At 43.3% G+C, this 20932-nt stretch overlaps 2 protein-coding genes across 5 annotated transcripts in view; both read left to right on the top strand.

Annotated features, from left to right (window-relative positions):
• Window positions 1-6888, top strand: part of akap17a (A kinase (PRKA) anchor protein 17A) — a 39274-nt gene extending 32386 nt beyond the window's left edge. For 3 of the 4 annotated variants that reach the window (XM_061879910.1, XM_061879909.1, XM_061879907.1), the window contains exon 7: window positions 1581-6888. In XM_061879910.1, coding sequence (XP_061735894.1) covers window positions 1581-2417 — 837 coding nt within the window. In that variant the 3' untranslated portion in view covers window positions 2418-6888. The remainder of the gene's footprint in view (window positions 1-1580) is intronic. The other variant, XM_061879908.1, reaches the window with a different exon arrangement.
• Window positions 6889-6999: 111 nt separating this feature from the next.
• Window positions 7000-20932, top strand: part of asmt (acetylserotonin O-methyltransferase) — an 80593-nt gene continuing 66660 nt past the window's right edge. The window contains exons 1-2 of the mRNA XM_061879906.1: window positions 7000-7254; window positions 20363-20537. Of these exons, the coding sequence (XP_061735890.1) occupies window positions 7171-7254; window positions 20363-20537 (259 nt within the window). The 5' untranslated portion in view covers window positions 7000-7170. The remainder of the gene's footprint in view (window positions 7255-20362; window positions 20538-20932) is intronic.

Raw genomic sequence — 20932 nt, 5'->3', positions numbered from 1 at the left:
TTTGAAAATGGTAAAAAAAAACCATGAATTTTCTGAATGAGTTAATATGATTGGTGTTGGAATTTTTCAAAACAGTCAAGAAATGTTGAAGTAGAAACATTTTTAATTGAGAAATTGTATTACGGAATTCCTGGAATTTCGGGATAACCGGAGAATTTTCCAGTTCAAATAACTTCGGACTTTGGAAGGAGTAAACGATAGAAAAAAGGGTGAAAAAAACGTGAAATCTGAGAATTCCTGGAATTTTTTTTTAACTTGGAAAAACAAAATTCCAGGACAAGTGCAATATGTTGAAGATGGATTGGTTTGAATCGCTTGAAAAATGCGGAAATGATGGAAATCTGAAAAATGTCCAATTCATTTTGAATGGGGAAAATATCTAAAAAAATCTGTGAATTTTTGGAATTTGTCGAGGGAAAGCCTGCGACTCCCGAATAGGCTGAACAGTTTGAAGTTGGAACGCTTTGAATCGGATAAAAATATGGGAGTTGTGGAACTTTGAAAAATGTCATATTAATTTCAATGGGAATTTTATCAAAATTTGGTAATTCCGGGAAAAAAAGGGACTTTTTTGAAAATGGTAAAAAGCTTAAATTTTCTGAATGAGTTAATATGATTGGTGTTGGAATTTTTCAAAACAGTCGAGAAATGTTGAAGTAGCAACATTTTTAATTGAGAAATTGTATTATAGAATTCCTGGAATTTCGGGATAACCGGGGAATTTTCCAGTTCAAATAACTTCGGACTTTGGAAGGAGTAAATGACAGAAAAATATATGGGGCGGCATAGCTCGGTTGGTAGAGTGGCCGTGTCAGCAACTTGAGGGTTGCAGGTTCGATTCCGGCTTCCGCCATCCTAGTCACTGCCGTTGTGTCCTTGGGCAAGACACTTTACCCACCTGCTCCCAGTGCCACCCACACTGGTTTGAATGTAACTTAGATATTGGGTTTCACTATGTAAAGCGCTTTGAGTCACTAGAGAAAAGCGCTATATAAAATATAATTCACAAAAAAGTGTGAAAAAAACGTGAAATCTGAGAATTCCTGGCATTTTTTTTTTTAACTTGGAAAAACAAAATTCTAGTACGAGTGCAATATGTTGAAAGTGGATTGGTTTGAATCGCTTGAAAAATGCGGAAATGAAGGAAATTTGAAAAAATTATAAATTCATTTTAAATGGGAAAAGTGTCTTGGGAAATCTGGGAATTTTTGGACATTGTCAAGGGAAAAAATGCGATTTTGAATGCTTTGAATCGGATGAAAAATGTGGAAGCTACAAAGTGCGGCAAAATCCGGCCGGAGAAGAAGTGAATTGTGAAGTGAATTCCATTTATATAGCGCTTTTTCTTTAGTGACTCAATACGCTCTACATAGTGAAACCCAAATATCTAAGTTACATTTTTAACTGGGAGCAGGTGGGTAACGTGTCTTGCCCCTCGGATGGCATAAGCCAGGATCGAACCTGGAACCCTCAAGTTGCTGGCCTGGCCGCTCTACCAACCGCCCCAAGAAGAAGAAATAGATGAATTGTGATCAACTTTATTGTGTGTTGTATTGTAATTTGCATCTTGTCCCTCCAAGGCCGTCAAGCAGCAGCAGCTGGAAAAGGAGCGGGCGGAGCAGGAGGCCCGGGAAAAGCAGGAGAAGGCCCGACAGGAAGAGGAAGTGGCCCGCAGGCAGCAGCTGGAGGCCTCCCGCCGCAGGAAGCAGAAGGAGCTCCTCAGGCAGCAGGAGGAGCTCCTCAGGGTGGAGCTGGAGAAGGAGCGCGCCCTTGAACTCCAGCGGCGGGAGAAGGAGCTGCGAGAGAAGTTGCTCTCCAACATGTTGAAGAAAAGCTGCGAGAAACCCGCAGAAGACCCTGCGTCGCAGGATCAGGCCGGCCCTGCAGGAAGCATGGCGTCCTCTGACGCGGCAAGGCAGAATGTCACCCTCGTGGTCCTGGGCCAGGTGAACGGCGTGAAGGCGGCGGAGGGCATGTCCAAAACGGCTGCTCCCGCCGAGATTCCCCGGAAAAGCAGAGGAACCAAGGAAAAGAAAGGAAGTGACGACGTCAAGAAGAAAGAGAGCGTGAAGAGCGGCCTCGGCGAGGAGAACGCGAGACGCCGCGGCTCCAGGAGGCGCCGCTCCAGCGGCGACAGGAGGCGGAGCACCAGCCGCCACGGGACCTCCAGCCGCCGCAGGAGGAACGGCGGGAGGCGGAGCCACAACCACTACAGCCGGAGCGCCAGCTCCAGCCGGGACAGAAGCAGGAGCAGCAGTGGGAGGAGCTACAGCCGGGGGAAGAGCCGCATGGACAGCCGCCGGAAATACAGCCGAGGGAGCTCCAGGAGCAGCAGCAGGGGCAGAGACCGGAGTCACCACAGTCGTGGATACAGGAGGCACAGCCACAGCAGAGACAGGAGTCACCCCAGAAGATAAACACTTGAGCAGGTCCTATCACTCCTGATTAGTTTTCTTCATTTTTCACAATCCATATGCAAGACAAGAACACTCTAGATTTTCGTCTTTTTGCATTCTAACTCGTAAATAAATGCTAGCAAAAGTCAGCCAATGGAAGTCTCCTATAAAACACTGTAAAAACCTCCATAATTTTATATACCCACTATAAGTATATATGTAATGTAGTAGTTACATTCATAATAATTATGTGTTTTGCTTATTTTATAGGCATACAGCGGTGTATTCACGGACGCATCACTTTTCAAAGACAACAGTAGAGACCAATTCGGGACACATGACGAACCAGAAACTTCTATTTTTGATTCTGAATATAAGGATCTACCGAATTTTTCGGAGTATAAGTCGCTCCGGAGTATAAGTCGCACCTGCCGACAATGCCGAAAAAAACATATATAAGTCGCACTGGAGTATAAGTCGCATTTTTTGGGGGGAAATTTATTTGATAAAATCCAACACCAACAATAGACATTTGAAAGGCAATTTAAAATAAATAAAGAATAGTGAACAACAGGCTGAATAAGTGTACGTTATATGAGGCATAAATAACCAACTGAGAAGGTGCCTGCTATGTTAACCTAACATATTATGCTAAGAGTCATTCAAATAACTACAACATATAAAACATGCTATATGTTTACCAAACAATCTGTCACTCTTAATCGATAAATCCCATGAAATCTTTTACGTCTAGTCTCTTACGTGAATGAGCTAAATAATATTATTTGCTATTTTACGGTAACGTGGTAATAATTTCACACATAAGTCGCTCCTGAGTATAAGTCGCACCCCCGGCCAAACTATGAAAAAAACTGCGACCTATAGTCCGTAAAATACGGTACTGTGCAGCTTTAGTCAAACACTAAGCATCACGTAGCAGTATTGCTAAGTCATAAACAAGATGTATAAACATAAATAAACAATCACTCACTGTACAATGTCTGCTCTCACTGGGATAAAGCCTGACGTGTATTTATAAATGGTTGATTTGTATAGGCTAGTAAGGTAAAGTGTTGTACCTGACAAGTTTCGGCTACCTTGCTTCTGATGAAGGCTGCAGAAGCAAGGTAGCCGAAACTTGTCAGGTACAGCACTTTACCTTACTAGCCTATATAAATCAACCATTTATAAATAAATAAAAAGGTAAAAATAGTGTCTTTTCGTGTCTTTCTCACCCGCTACGGGTCTAAGTTGGATGTCAAAGTTGACCAACTTGTGGGTTTATGTCCACAACCTTCTACTCTCCAGGTGAGAAGCATGTTTTACAATGTAGATTTAACTTTCACCTACTAAGAGGCGATGCAGCAGCTCAATAAAGCAGCATGAGCTAGCTAGTCAGTTAGTATAATTACAACGTAAACTCCGGACAATTTGCCGCTACATTTTTCTTTACACTTTGTACCTTGTGGCTTATAAGACGGTGCGGTTGATTTGTGGGTTTTTTTCTCCGATAACAACCATTAAAAAATAGTGAAAAACAAATACACTAAAAGTAGTTCCTCTGCGTTAGCCCTTATAAAAACACTGCCACTTTTTGGATGTTTATTTAGAGGACTTTATGGTCCCATTCGCTGCAATCTTTGCCACTTCGTACTTGCCGTATTTTACGACTTAAAATGCATTAAATAAAGAAAATCACATGTGTTCTTTTCTAACATAAGGATTGTTAATGATCAAAATTCCAAGTGCAGTTTCCTTTTAATTTGTGATGGCTTGGGTGGGGAAAAACATTGAAATTAAAAATGGTTAACTCGGAAGTGTATTATGGGGAACACTTTAGTTCTACATGGCACGCTTATTAGTTTATTGGGTACTTGATTACTCATCACAAATGGGAGCCTTTATAGTCACAAAGCTCAGAATATCTCGTTTCAAAATAGCCCCCCAACAAGCCTCGGGACCACCGCTAACAACTCGAATGCTGCTCTTTTTCCCCAATACGAACTTGGAAGACTTTTCTAAGCTGCCTCTAACACTGGTTTTTATTTGATTTTTTTTCCCCCCATCAGCTCTGGAGACTCAGGATTTCGAACCACAGGAGCAAATTTTTTTTTTTTTTTAGGGGTTCAAAGATCTCTATTTCTCGAAAGACTTATATTTTTTTAATGAACTGATTCGAATGTAACCGAGAGACAAGGTGTGAACACCGAACGACTCGTAGACCAAGATGGGAACGTTAGGAGGCTTTACATTGTGTCGGTGCAAAGATGGTGCTTTTAACTGGATTAGTTTTTGAATGTGTACTGTGTGGCATCCTGGTGCATCTTCTACATAAGGTAGTTGTAATAAAATTAATAAATTGACGTTTAGACATTTGAACTAAAACCAAAGCTTGTCTAGAAGGTCATTGCTCCTTTACAGATACAAACCCTGTTTCTATATGAGTTGGGAAATTGTGTTAGATGTAAATATAAACAGAATACAATGATTTGCAAATCATTTTCAACCCATATTCAGTTGAATGCACTACAAAGACAAGATATTTGATGATCTCGGGCCCAGAGAAGCCGGCGGCGTTTCTGGATGTTGTTGATAAATGGCTTTCGCTTTGCATAGTAGAGCTTTAACTTGCACTTACAGCTCTAGCGACCAACTGTATTTAGTGACAGTGGTTTTCTGAAGTGTTCCTGAACCCATGTGGTGATACCCTTTAGAGATTGATGTCCTTTTTGTATACAGTGCCGTCTGAGGGATGGAAGGTCACGGTCATTCAATGTTGGTTTCCGGCCCTGCCGCTTACGTGGAGTGATATTTGATGTTCAAACTCATAAACTTTATTTTTTTTTTTTGCAAATAATAATTAACTTAGAATTTCTTGGCTGCAACACGTGCCAAAGTAGTTGGGAAAGGGCATGTTCACCACTGTGTTACATCACCTTTTCTTTTAACAACACTCAATAAACGTTTGGGAACTGAGGAAACTAATTATTGAAGCTTTGAAAGTGGAATTCTTTCCCATCCATCCATTTTCTACCGCTTATTCCCTTTGGGGCCGCGGGGGGGGGGGGGTCGCTGGTGCCTATGTCAGCTACAATAGGGCGGACAAGTCGCCACCTCGGAATTCTTTCCCATTCTTGTTTTACGTAGAGCTTCAGTCGTTCAACATTCCAAGGTCTCCGCTGTCGTATTTTACGCTTTATAATGCGCCACACATTTTCAATGGAAGACTGCTCTGGACTGCAGGCAGGCCAGGAAACTACCCGCACTCTTTTTTTTACTAAGCCCCGCTGTTGTAACACGTGCTGAATGTGGCTTGGCATTGTCTTGCTGAAATAAGCAGGGGCGTCCATGAAAAAGACGGCGCTTAGATGGCAGCATATGTTGTTCCAAAACCTTTATGTGCCTTTCAGCATTAATGGTGCCTTCACAGATGTGTAAGTTACCCATGCCTTGGGCACTAATGCACCCCCATACCATCACAGATTCTGGCTTTTGAACTTTGCGTCGATAACAGTCTGGATGGTTCGCTTCCCCTTTGGTCCGGATGACACAATGTCGAATATTTCCCCCAAAAATTTGAAATGTGGACTCGTCAGACAACGAACACTTTTCCACTTTGCATCAGTCCATCTTAGATGATCTCGGGCACAGAGAAGCCGGCGGCGTTTCTGGATGTTGTTGATAAATGGCTTTCCCTTTGCATAGTAGAGCTTTAACTTGCACTTACAGATGTAGCGACAAACTGTATTTAGTGACAGTGGTTTTGTGAAGTGTTCCTGAGCCCATGTGGTGATATCCTTTAGAGATTGATGTCGGTTTTTGATACATTGCCGTCTGAGGAATTGAAGGTCATGGTCATTCAATGTTGGTTTCCGGCCATGCCGCTTACGTGGAGTGATTTCTCCAGATTCTCTGAACCTTCTGATGATATTATGGGATATAGGGATGTTGAAATCCCTAAATTTTGTGCAATCTCACTTTGAGAAATGTTGTTCTTAAACTGTTTGACTAATTGCTCACGCAGTTGTGGACAAAGGGGTGTACCTCGCCCCATCCTTTCTTGTGAAAGACTGAGCATTTTCTGGGAAGCTGTTTTTAAACCCAATCCTGGCACGCACCTGTTCCCAATTAGCCTGCACACCTGTGGGATGTTCCAAATAAGTGTTTGATGAGCATTCCTCAACTTTATCAGTAATTATTGCCACCTTTCCCAACTTCCTTGTCACGTGTTGCTGGCATCAAATTCTAAAGTTAATGATTATTTGCACAAAAAACAAAATGTTTATCAGTTTGAACATCAAATATGTTGTCTTTGTAGCATATTCAACTGAATATGGGTTGAAAATGATTTACAAATCATTGTATTCCGTTTATATTTACATCTAACACAATTTCCCAAATTATATAAAAACGGGGTTTGTAGATAGATAGTACTTTATTGATTCCTTCAGGTGAATTCCTTCAGGAAAATTAAAATGATGTTGCACCTGAACCAGGTAAATCTCTGTTCTACTTCATCCTCAGGGTCTTTGATACACTGGGCAAATGTTCTTCCGACCAAAAGACCGATCAAATAGACCATCTCTAAAATGAAATTCCCACTGGAGCGTGAGTGACGGTGAACAAAACCGCATTGTTTAGTTTGAAGTGAGCCCCAGGTCTAATCTGGGTTACCAAAGTCTTAATCGGCTTAGCCCACTGCTACCACTGCCGGGTGGGCACTTTAGTCTGCTTTCTTCTCCACTTTCCAGACGTTCGAGTCACAGGACAAGGAATGGACTCGACCGTGGCGACACCCGATGCTGGCGCGTACCCCAAGAAAATACTGGAGTACATGGAAGGCTTCCTGGTCTCCAAGGTAATGCAAACCTCCAGACCTGCACATTTGTCAGAACAGTGCCGTAGTGCTTGTTCCAACGCAGTTAAACAAATTGAGGTCCAACAATTGACAGGATTGTGATCCTGTTGAATCCAGGCCTGGAAATTTTTAATTTTTAAGGTCAAGGCAAGTGTTGCCTTAAATGACGACGAGAGAGTCGGAGAAGACGAGATAATATTCAAGCGGGCGATTTATATATTAAAAAAACAATTGGAAGATGGCAGAGGGATTGTCTTCCTTAGATTTTTCTTTTAGCATATGTAGACCAGTGTTTTTCAACCTTTTTTGAGCGTTAAAAAAAACCAGAGGCACACCACCAGCCGAAATAATCAAAAAACGAAACTCAGTCGACAGTACAAAGTTGTTGTTACTATTTTTGGATAATAATAATAATACCGTATTTCCTTGAATTGCCGCCGGGGCGCTAATTAATTTAAAACATCTTCTCACTCCTGCGCTTACCAAAGGCATGCGGTAAAAGTAAGCATGCGCTAATTACGGTATTTTAAAACCTCTTCTCACTCCGGCGATTATCAATCAATCAATGTTTACTTATATAGCCCTAAATCACTAGTGTCTCAAAGGGCTGCACAAACCACCACGACATCCTCGGTAGGCCCACATAAGGGCAAGGAAAACTCACACCCAGTGGGACATCGGTGACAATAATGACCCAGTGGGACGTCGGTGACGATGATGACTATGAGAACCTTAGAGAGGAGGAAAGCAATGGATGTCGAGCGGGTCTAACATGATACTGTGAAAGTTCAATCCACAATGGATCCAACACAGTCGCGAGAGTCCAGTCCAAAGCGGTCCAACAGAGCAGCGAGAGTCCCGTTCACAGCGGAGCCAGCAGGAAACCATCCCAAGCGGAGGCGGATCAGCAGCGCAGAGATGTCCCCAGCCGATACACAGGCAAGCAGTACATGGCCACCGGATCGGACCGGACCCCCTCCACAAGGGAGAGTGGGACATAGAAGAAAAAGAAAAGAAACGGCAGATCAACTGGTCTAAAAAGGGAGTCTATTTAAAGGCTAGAGTATACAAATGAGTTTTAAGGTGAGACTTAAATGCTTCTACTGAGGTAGCATCTCGAACTGTTACCGGGAGGGCATTCCAGAGTACTGGAGCCCGAACGGAAAACGCTCTATAGCCCGCAGACTTTTTTTGGGCTTTGGGAATCACTAACAAGCCAGAGTCCTTTGAACGCAGATTTCTTGCCGGGACATATGGTACAATACAATCGGCAAGATAGGATGGAGCTAGACCGTGTAGTATTTTATACGTAAGTAGTAAAACCTTAAAGTCACATCTTAAGTGCACAGGAAGCCAGTGCAGGTGAGCCAGTACAGGCGTAATGTGATCAAACTTTCTTGTTCTTGTCAAAATTACCAAAGGTATGCAGTAAAAATTTGAGTGTGATGTAAGCTTGGACCTTAAATCCTACTGAATAGCTCTTAATCTTCTTCCCTTTATGCGATTTCAAATTACCGGTATTGAAATCAGCCTCCTCCATTTTGAAAATGATGAGAGGGGAAGTGTCACTCGTGACGTCACGACTTTGACCAGGCGGTAATACTAAGCATGCGCTAATTATTTTGGGAAGCGAGTTTGACCCGGCAGTAATTCAAGGCAGGCGCATACTATATGCCCTGCGGCAATTCAAGGAAATACGGTATATTTCATTTGTAAAAAGCACTTTATATTGAGCAAACAACTTTAAAGTGCTGCAGTGTATTAAAAAAATTAAATTAAAAAATAATAAAAATAAATAAAAACTACAGCAGGCTAATAGCTAGAAGTAGTATGCATACATCTAAGAAAAAGGGTTTTTTTTTTTTTAACCCTAGTATTATTTTGGAAAAAATGACATTGATTATGTTGCGGGTCATTTTGACCCATACTGTGTAAATACACTCAAAACAGTCAAGAAAACAGGTTAAACCAATAACAACTTTATTTTAAGTTATATAAACATTTAGAAAAGTGACATACAATACATTTTTAATTCCATCCATCCATTTCTACCGCTTATTCCCTTTTGGGGTCGCGGGGGGCGCTGGCGCCTATCTCAGCTACAATCGGGCGGAAGGCAGGGTACACCCTGGACAAGTCGCCACCTCATCGATTGTATTATATCAAGGGTCAATTTTGACTCAGATGTCATCCTTCTGGAGCTCATTTTTGGTGAGTTTGTCAAAAAGATGACATGAGAACAGTGACAAGGACAAGTGTGAGAAAGTTCCCTCTTTTCACGAACCTGGCTCTGGGTCTCAGGGACAATCAAAATACAAGCAGTTTTACATCAAAGTAAAAAGTACATCAAGGAGACATGTTTTTTGGGGGGATCTGAACAGCTATGTACCCACATTAAAGCGCCTGGGTCAAAATGACCCGCAACATCATCTTTGTATACAAACTCTGAAATACATTCCACTACACATCAAAATGTCCAGATTTTACACACCAGTTCATGACCCTAGATGAGGAAAAGTCACCAAATTTCAGCAAGAAAAAGAAAGGATAACCAGTACTTTGATCAACACAAAAACTGAAATGAAGTGTTTTTAAGCCTTTTTTAAAAGCATCCACAGTCTGAGGTGCCCTCAGGTGGTCAGGGAGAGTGTTCCACTGACTGGGAGCGGCAGAGCAGAAAGCCCGGTCTCCCATTGTTCGTAGCTTTGTCCTCGGAGGTTTGAGGTTGAGGATATGACTTTAAAGCATAACCAAGCATGCATCAATACAGCTCTTGTCTCAAAGTAGGTGTACTGTCACCACCTGTCACATCACACCCTGATTTATTTTTTGTGTTTTTCCTGTGTGTAGTATTTTACTTCCTGTCTTGCGCTCCTACTTTGGTGGCTTTTTCTCTTTTTTTGGTGTTTTCCTGTAACAGTTTCATGTCTTTGAATTGTATTTCCCGAATCTACTTTATTTTAGCAATCAAGAATATTTCAGTTGTTTTTACTCTTCTTTGTGGGGACATTGTTGATTGTCACGTCATGTTCGGTTGTACACTGTGGACGCTGTCTTTGCTCCGCAGTAAGTCTTTGCTGTCGTCCAGCATTCTGTTTTTGTCTACTCTGTAGCCAGTTCAGTTTTAGTTTCGTTCTGCATAGCCTTCCCTAATCTTCAATGCCTTTTCTTAGGGGCACTCACCTTTTATTTATTTTTGGTTTAAACATTAGACACAATTTTACCTTCACTATGCCTCCCGCTTTTTCCGACATCTGCAAAGCAATTAGCATCGGCCGCCACTAACTACAGTGGGGCAAAAAAGTATTTAGTCAGCCAGCGATTGTGCAAGTTCTCCCACTTAAAATGACGACAGAGGTCTGTAATTTCCATCATAGGTACACTTCAACTGTGAGAGACAGAATGTGAAAAAAAAAATCAGGAATTCACATTGTAGAAATTTTAAAGAATTTATAAGTATTTGGTCAACCCTTCAAAGCTCTCACTGATGGAAGGAGGTTTTGGCTCAAAATCTCACGATACATGGCCCCATTCATTCTTTCCTTAACACGGATCAATCGTCCTGTCCCCTTAGCAGAAAAACAGCCCCAAAGCATGATGTTTCCACCCCCATGCTTCACAGAAGGTATGGTGTTCTTGGGATGCAACTCAGTATTCTTCTTCCTTCAAACACGACCAGTTGAGTTTATACCAAAATGGATACATGGATGATACAGCAGAGGATTGGGAGAATGTCATGTGGTCAGATGAAACCAAAATAGAACTTTTTGGTATAAACTCAACTTGTCGTGTTTGGAGGAAGAAGAATACTGAGTTGCATCCCAAGAACACCGTACCTACTGTGAAGCATGGGGGTGAAAACATCATGCTTTGGGGTTGTTTTACTGCTAAGGGGACAGGACGATTGATCCGTGTTAAAGAAAGAATGAATGGGGCCATGTATCGTGAGATTTTGAGCCAAAACCTCCTTCCATCAGTGAGAGCTTTGAATGGTTGACCATATACTTATTTTCCACCATAATTTACAAATAAATTATTTAAAATTCCTACAATGTGAATTCCTGGATTTGTTTTTCACATTCTGTCTCTTACAGTTGAAGTGTACCTATGATGAAAATTACAGACCTCTGTCATCATTTTAAGTGGGAGAACTTGCACAATCGCTGGCTGACTAAATACTGTTTTGCCCCACTGTAAGTCTGCCGAGCTCTAGACAACACCGACACTCTACAACAACACATCATTTGCAGACTACAACTACTGGTTTGCAAAAAATATTTTTTACCCAAATAGGTGAAATTAGACAATCTCCCACGGCATACCAGACTGTATCTCACGGCACACTAGTGGGTGAAAAACACTGATGTAGACGACGTCCAGGGAATCCGCAATGTGCCCACTTGGAAGCCTTCTACCCTCACCAGGGCATCGCCGGCTTATTTTCAGTCTTTTTCATTACGTTCGAATGTCTTTTCTCTTGAAAATCTGTCCATAAAAGTTATGAACAGAATCAGTGGGGCAGTACTGGCGGACTGCCACCCTTACTGAAAACAGGTCCGACTTACTCCCGTTGTGCCTAAATGTGAGGCTTCGTCTGTCCACGGCTGATTACAAGGTGTGAGACAAACACTTTATCTTCCTGGTTATTGACATTGACATTATTTAAGCCTCGTATAATTGGTAAGGCAGAAATTAAGGGAGAAAACGTATACTATGAAACAGTAATTTGTGATTACAATCTATTGAAACCTCCAAGAACTGATTAGTTTTCTAAATGTAAAAGACTTCTCTGTGGTCTACACCAGTGATACCGTCAGATATGGTCTGGTGTGCCGTGGGAAATTATGCAACTTCACCTAATTGGTCCAAAAAATATTTTTTTGCAAATCAATAATCATAACAATGTGCCGTTGTCTAGTGCCTGTGCTGTGTAGAGCTCGGCAGGGTAATCTTGTAATACTCCATACCAGTAGGTGGCAGCAGGGAGAAGTCGGAACCCGTCGATGATGGTTTGTCGTGATCCCAAAATGCAGATCACAGCGGGAGACGGCGTGCAGGTAAAAAGGTATGTAAGGCTTGAACCAAAAAGTGAACAAAAAGGCAAGTCCTTCTAGGAAAAGGCACTGAAGCATAGGGATGGCTATGTAAAACAAAAGTAAAACTATACTGGCTACAAAGTCAACGAAAACAGAACGTTGGACGACAGCAAAAACTTACAGCATGTGGGGCAGAGACGGCGTCCACAAAGCACATCCCGTACATGACATGACAATCAACAATGTCCCCACAAAGAAGGATAGCGTACGCATAACTGAAATAGTCTCGAATGCGAAAACAAAGCAGGTGCGGGAAATAGCACTCAAAGGAAGGCATGAAGCTAAAGCACTACAAACAAACAAACTCAAAATAAGGCACGACCACCTTGTTGTCACGTGTGCACGGCGCACTTGGTTGCACGGAGTTGCCACCTCTTGGATGCACTTTGACCAGACAGGCAGGATTGCAGGTAAGAACTTGGTTTTTAATACAAAAATAAAATAACACTGGTACAGAAGGACAAAATAAAGCGCGTGCCTACGCACGGAAGCTAACGCTAAACTTAGCAGGATACAAAAGGGTCCAAAACGGTGACGTGCCGAACGCACGCCAAGCTAAGACGGAACTTAGCACAACTAAAGCAGACATAAGCAGAGAATACATACGTAACTGTTGCCGTTAGCAAACAATGAGCCGAGGACAAACTAAGGAATCAGGTGGGCTTGAATACCCAAATAATAATCAGAAACAGGTGTGTGACAGGAGCACATTACGTTGCCATGGTGACTAAAACAAACGAGGAAGTGCTCAAACACAAGGATCGGCAGAGTCCAGAAACAAACGTGATTAAAAACATATCAAAAGGCAAAACCATAAATGATCCAAGTCACGGATCGTGACACTTGTGGAGTTTTTACTTTTTTAACCTTTTCTGCTGGTAGTGTGCCTCTGTATTTTTTTTATGGAAAAAAAAATGTGCCTTTGCTTAAAAAAAGTTGAAAAACACTGTTCTACAAAACATGTGATGGTAGTTCTTTGGTCAAAATGTTGCATTGATGATGTTTCACTGACCATCTTCAAGTCGCTTTCTGACAGTCGCTTCTGGATGGGGCGTTTTGTGGGCGGTCTTATTCACGTGCCTCCACTAACAAAGCGTCTTCTCCCCGTCATCTTTGTTGTAGCGGTGTAGCGTGCAAGGACGGGAGTGGAAGAAGTGTCAAAAGATGGAGCTAACTGTTTTAATGACATTCACACTGCAATCAAAAACGGAGAAAAATCCTTATCCGTGGCTCACTAGTGCAACGAATGTGTCCACTAGTGAACTAAAGTTCCTTGGGTGAATAATGTAAACTCACTACACCGGTATGTTTTAGCGCTTTCATGGCGAGTTTACTGATCTAAGTAAGAACTTTACACTACTTTCTTAGTAGAAGCATTTAAGTCCCATCTTAAAACTCACGTGTATACTCTAGCCTTTAAAAAGACCCACCTTTTAGACCAGTTGATCTGCCGTTTCTTTTCTGCTCTGCCCCCTCAGGAGGGGGTGGGAACGGATGAAGCGCTGGCTGTCAAAAGTCGGGACCCGGGCAGGACCGCTCGTCTGTGCATCGGTTGAGGACGTCTCTGCGCTGCTGACCTGTCTCCGCTCGGGATGGTCCCTGCTGGCCCCACTATGGACTGGACTCTCACTACTATGTTAGATCCACTATGGACTGGACTCTCACTGTTATGTTAGGTCCACAATGGACTAGACTCTCACAATATTACACTAGATCCACCATGGACTAGACTCTTGCACTATTATGTTAGATCCACTATGGACTGGACTCTCACGCTATTATGTTAGATCCACCATGGACTGGACTCACACTATTATGTTAGATCCACTATGGACTGGACTCTCACAATATTACGCTAGATCCACCATGGACTAGATTCTCACACTATTATGTTAGATCCATTATGGACTGGACTTTCACACTATTATGTTAGATCCACTATGGACTGGACTCTCACTATTATGTTAGATCCACTATGGACTGGACTCTCACTATTGTTAGATCCACTATGGACTGGACTCTCACACTATTATGTTAGATCCACTATGGACTTGACTTTCACACTAATATGTTAGGTTCACTATGGACTGACTGGACTCTCACACTATTATGTTAGATCCACTGTGGACTGGACTCTCACTATTATGTTAGATCCACTATGGACTGGACTCACACTATTATGTTAGATCCACTGTGGGTTGGACTTTCACACTATTATGTTAGATCCACTATGGACTGGACTCTCACTATTATGCTACATCAACTATGGACTGGACTGTCACACTATTATGTTAGATCCACTAGGGACTGGACTCTCACAATATTACGCTGGATCCACCACGGACTGGACTCACACTATTATGTTAGATCCACTATGAACTGGACTCTCACTATTATGTTAAATCCACTATGAACTGGACTCTCACTATTATCTTAGATCCACTATAGACTGGACTCCCACACTATTATGTTAGATCCACTATGGACTGGACTCGCTCACTATTATGTTAGATCCAATATGGACTGGACTCTCACTATTATCTTAGATCCACTATGAACTGGACTCTCACTATTATCTTAGATCCACTATAGACTGGACTCCCACACTATTATGTTAGATCCACTATGGACTGGACTCTCACTATTATCTTAGATCCACTATGGACTGGACTCTCACTATTATCTTAGATCCTCTATGGACTGGACTCTCACAATATTATGTTAGATCCAATCGACGTCTATTGCACCGGTCGCCGAGTGGGGGGTCCCCCACATCCGCGGTCCACTCCAAGGTTTGTCATTGTCCCATTGGGTTTAGTTTTTCCTTGCCCTGATGTGGGATCTGAGCCGAGGATGTCGTTGTGACTTGTGCAGCCCTTTGAGAGACACTCGTGATTTAGGGCTGTATAAGTAAACATTGATTGATTGATTGATTGATTGATACTTTATATTAGAAATGGCAACAGCGGAGGATGAATGTCCCATAACAAGAAACTAGAGAAAAAAAAGAAGCTTATCGACTACGGAGTCGTCACGGACAACAAAGGCGGAAGCGAGTAAGTTTTTCAGGACTTATGTAGATCCCAAATACAGATCAGCAGGTACCAGAAGGTAAGAAAAGTTACTTTTGCATAATATTGCGAACTAAACACCAGACAATGTCTTACCTTATACACATCATAGTAATCCTCGAAGGTTCAAGCACCTCCAAGTCCGAGTCCATGGTTCTCGCCCGGAAACGTGTGGAGTGCCATCTCCTGGTTGGGGAGAGTTCAAGTACCTCAGAGTCTTGTTCACGAGTGAGGGAAGAGTGGATCGTGAGATCGACAGGCGGATCGGTGCGGCGTCTTCAGTAATGCGGACGCTGTATCGATCCGTTGTGGTGAAGAAGGAGCTAAGCCGGAAGGCAAAGCTCTCAATTTACCGGTCGATCTACAGTCCCATCCTCACCTATGGTCATGAGCTTTGGGTTATGACCGAAAGGACAAGATCACGGGTACAAGCGGTCAAAATGAGTTTCCTCCACCGGGTGGCGGGGCTCTCCCTCAGAAATAGGGTGAGAAGCTCTGCCAAACGTGGGGAGCTCAAAGTAAAGCCGCTGCTCCTCCACATGGAGAGGAGCCAGATGGGGTGGATCGGGCATCTGGTCAGGATGCCACCCGAACACCTGCCTAGGAAGGTGTTTCCGGCACGTCCAACCGGTAGGAGGCCACGGGGAAGACCCAGGACACGTTAGGAAGACTATGTCTTCAGCTGGCCTGGGAATGCCTCGGGATCCCCTGTGAGGAGCTGGACGAAGTGGCTGGCGAGAGGGAAGTCTGGGCTTCTCTGCTTAGGCTGCTGCCCCCGCGACCCGACGTCGGATAAGCGGAAGATGATGGATGGATGTTGAAGCACAGTAAGTGAAGTGAACAATATTTATATAGCGCTTTTTCTCTAGTGACTCAAAGCGCTCTACATAGTGGAACCCGATATCTAAGTTACATTTAAAACAGTGTGGGTGGCACTGGGAGCAGGTGGGTAAAGTTTCTTGCCCAAAGAGACAACGGCAGTGACTAGGATGGCGGAAGCGGGGATCGAACCTGCAACCCTCAAGTTGCTGGCACGGCCGTTCTACCAACCGAGCTATACCGCCCCATTGTTGAACGCCTTGTGTAATATTCCGTATTTTCAATGGAACATATAAAAGGGTGTTGTTAACTTGAGTCTTATTGCAGTTTACATGTTTCTCTTATGTGTGACTGCCATCTACTGGTCACACTTATCATTCCAAATCAAATAGCTTTGCGGTCGGTAAGCACAACCATGGAAAATGGAAGGATTCTAAGTGCGCCCTTTAGTATGAAAAATACAGTATATTGTTATTGGGGTGGTATAGCTCGGTTGGTAGAGTGGCCGTGCCAGCAACTTGAGGGTTCCATGTTCGATACCCGCTTCTGCCATCCGAGTCATTGCCCTGGTGTCCTTGGGCATGACACTTTACCCCCCTGCTCCCAGTGCCACCCACACTGGTGAAGCGCTTTGAGTCACTATAGAAATGTGCTATATAAATATAATTCACACGCTCACACTATTGTTTAGAACAGTGTTTTTCATCCACTAGTGTGCTGTGAGATACAGTCTGGTGTGCCGTGGGAGATTATCTAATTCGACCTATTTAGGTTAAAAATATGTTTTTCAAACCAGTAATTATAGTCCGAAAATAATGTGCCGTTATTGAGTGCCTGTACTGTCTGGAGCTCGGCAGACTTACCACGTTATACTCTTCCAAATCAGTAGGTGGCAGCATTTAGCTAATTGCTTTGTAGATGTTGGAAACAGCGGTAGGCATTGTCAGGATCAGACACTGTTGACATCTATTAAACGGGACTAAAGACAAGGAATCAAACAGAGACAGAGTTAAATTTGGACTCATTCTTGAGGAGAGACACGGCCCGGTACTGTCTCTACCATTCCTGCACCATGCTCTAACCCAAGATCGTTCTCGTGGTTCTTTATTTGATTTTCACCCCCTTCCTTCCCACAGCTGCTTCCTCAAGGAAGTGGGTCGTGACCAGCATTGCCTTCGGTTCCCGAACAGATCAAAGAAAGTCCCATAAAATACATCAAAGAGGGTTCGTAAAAATACTTAAAAAAGTTCCTCTGGAAGTTGGGCAGATTCTGCCATCTGTCCGCCTGGAAGTCCAGCATTCTTCTTGGAAAGCTCCAGTCTTTTTTCTTCTAGTCAGGAACACAATGTAATACAAGGTTTTATTTGATAATTTACACACACCGCCCGGAAAAGGGTGGAGTGCCATCTCCGGGTTGGGGAGGAGACCCTGCCCCAAGTGGAGGAGTTCAAGTACCTAGGAGTCCTGTTCACGAGTGAGGGAAGAGTGGATCGTGAGATCGACAGGCGGATCGGTGCGGCGTCTTCAGTAATGCGGACGTTGTACAGATCCGTTGTGGTGAAGAAGGAGCTGAGCCGGAAGGCAAAGCTCTCAATTTACCGGTCGACCTACGGTCCCATCCTCACCTATGGTCATGAGCTTTGGGTCATGACCGAAAGGATAAGATCACGGGTACAAGCGGCCGAAATGAGTTTCCTCCGCCGGGGGGCGGGGCTCTCTCTTCCTTAGAGATAGGTTGAGAAGCTCTGCCATCCGGGAGGAACTCAAAGTAAAGCCACTGCTCCTTCACATGGAGAGGAGCCAAATGAGGTGGTTCGGGCATCTGGTCAGGATGCCACCCGAACGCCTCCTTAGGGAGCTGTTTAGGGCATATCCAACCGGTAGGAGGCCACGGGGAAGACCCAGGACATGTTGGGAAGACTATGTCGCCCGGCTGGCCTGGGAACGCCTCGGGATCCCCCGGGAAGAGCTAGACGAAGTGGCTGGGGAGAGGAAAGTCTGGGCTTCCCTGCTTAGGCTGTTGCCCCCGCGACCCGACCTCGGATAAGCGGAAGAAGATGGATGGATGGATGGATTTACACACAATTTTTCTGACAGGCATAGTGCAGGTAAAATTGTGTCTAATGCCTAAACCAAAAATAAACAAAAGGTGAGTGCCCCTAAGAAAAGGCATTGAAGCTCAGGGAAGGCTATGCAGAACGAAACTACAACTGAACTGGCTACAAAGTAAACAAAAACAGAATGCTGGACGACAGCAAAGACTTACTGCTCTGCTTCAAAACAATGCATAAACAAGAGCCCACATGTTTTTGTGTAAAATATTGGACACAGTGTGTTATCAAGCTTACAGTTGTGATCAAAATTATTCAACCCCCACACAATTTTGGTGTTTTAGCAAATTGGACATTTATTCTGTATTTTGTTTATAGTCATATCAAATAAAGATGTGTCAAATAGACAAATGCAACTTAAATCGTAACTCTGTATTTTACAAAATACCAAAAAAGGACATTTTTCTTACAAAATGATTCAACCCCCTAGTTACATGCATCTTTAGTACTTAGTAGAACACCCTTTGGCAGTAACGACATCCTTCAAAGGTGATACATAACCGGACACAAGCTTCTTGCAACCATCTACAGGTATTTTAGCCCATTCCTCTTGGGCAAAAGCCTCCAGTTCATTCATATTCTTGGGCTTGCGTGCTGCAACTGCCTTCTTCAAGTCCCACCACAGCTTTTCTAGAGGATTTAGGTCTGGCGACTGTGAAGGCCACTCCAGAGTTTTTCAGCCCTTCTTCTGCAACCACTCTGATGTTGATTTGGAGGTATGCTTGGGATCCTTGTCCTGTTGGAAGGTCCAACGTCTCCCAAGCCTCAGCTTCGTCACTGACTTCATGACATTTGCAGCTAATATATCCTGCTAGGAAATAGAATTCATAATGCCTTGAACGCGCTGGAGATTCCCGGTACCTGAGGCAGAGAAACAGCCCCAGAACATGACTGACCCCCCACCATGCTTAACAGTAGGGAAGGTGTTCTTCTCTTTGTAAGCTTCATTTTTTCTCCTCCAGACATAACGTTGATTCATAGGCCCAAAGAGTTCCAGTTTTGTCTCATCACTCCATAGAACCGTTAACCAAAACCTTTGGCGTTTGTCCAGATGATCTTTGGCATACTGGAGTCTATTTTCCTTGTGCCTGGTAGTCAGAAGTGGGGTGTGCCTGGGAGTTCTGGCATGGAGACCTTCATCTCGTAGTGTGCGCCTTATTGTCTGGGACGAAACCTGCGTTCCCCCCTCTGCAATGTCCTGTTGTAGTTCCTCAGCTGTTACCCGGGGGTTTTTCACCACTGTACGCTTCAAATACCGGACAGCAGTTGCACACAGCATCCTCTTTCTACCACGCCCAGGTAGTGTTTCCACTGTGCCTTTAGCTTTAAACTTGCGAATTATGCTCCCAACTGTGTCTCTTGGAATGTGTAATGTCTTTGCTATTTTCTTATATCCATATCCTTTCTTATGAAGAGAAATGACCTCCTCTCTTGACTTCTTTGACCACTCCCTGGACTTCACCATGTTGCAAATACACCATTGACCATCTACAAGAAGCTGAGCATCAGTCTTTTTCAATCAGTTTAATTGTTGCTCGTCATGGTTCTAATCACATCTACAGGTGTTTTCAATATATAATGTTATAATTCAAGTTGCATTTGTCTATTTGACACATCTTTATTTGATATGACTATAAACAAAATACGGAATCAATGTCCAACTTGCTAAAACACCAAAATTGTGTGGGGGTTGAATAATTTTGATCACAATTTTTTTTCATTATTATTTTTTTGTATTAACGTTTTTAATGATAATATCAATGAGATATTTTTAATCACTGCTATTTTGAAATTGTTATTAATATTGATAATATTCATTTTTGTTTCACTACTTTTAGACTGTACCGTGCTCTGTTTATTGCTATTCTGCATGTTGCTCGGTCGGGTTTGGTTTTGGAATTTGATTGATGTATTGTTTTGTTTGATTGATTAATCAATTCCTTAAAAAATATAAAAAATGAGCCCACGTGTCTGACAATGATCTACTACTTCTTGTGACCCTCCGGACCAGACACTCTTCACGGCCTGCGAGCTGGGCGTGTTCGACGTGTTGCTGGCCGCAGCACGGCCTCTGTCTGCCGAGGAGATCAGTCGGGCAGTCGGCGCCAGTCTGGACGGCGCCGAGAGACTCCTCGCCGCCTGCAGTGGCCTCCAGCTGCTCGAGGCGCACCGGCATGATGGACGAGGTGAGTTTCACTGTCATTGCTCTATTACGCCAGCACCTAAAGTTTTGGCATTTGCAGTATTTAAGGTACATTGCTGTTTTCTCTCTAGAAGCATGAACCGGAATAATTTTGTACTAAAAGGAGCTATTGTTGTGAGTGAACGACGACACAGAAGTTGAGATGTCCGATAATACTATTAAAATGTGATATCGGAAATGTAAAATGTATGACTTTTTAAAACGCCGCTGTGTACACGGACGTAGGGAGAAGTACAGAGCGCCAATAAACCTTATAGGCACTGCCTATAAGGTTTATTCAGGTGTACTGGAGAGGAGGCTTCGCCGGATAGTCGAACCTCGGATTCAGGAGGAACAGTGTGGTTTTCGTCCTGGTCGTGGAACTGTGGACCAGCTCTA

Source organism: Nerophis ophidion, linkage group LG19 (genome assembly GCF_033978795.1).
Source record: "Nerophis ophidion isolate RoL-2023_Sa linkage group LG19, RoL_Noph_v1.0, whole genome shotgun sequence".
NCBI lineage: Eukaryota > Metazoa > Chordata > Actinopteri > Syngnathiformes > Syngnathidae > Nerophis > Nerophis ophidion.
The sequence above is the reverse complement of the archived record's forward strand: the minus strand, read 5'-3'. Positions and strand labels throughout refer to the sequence as shown.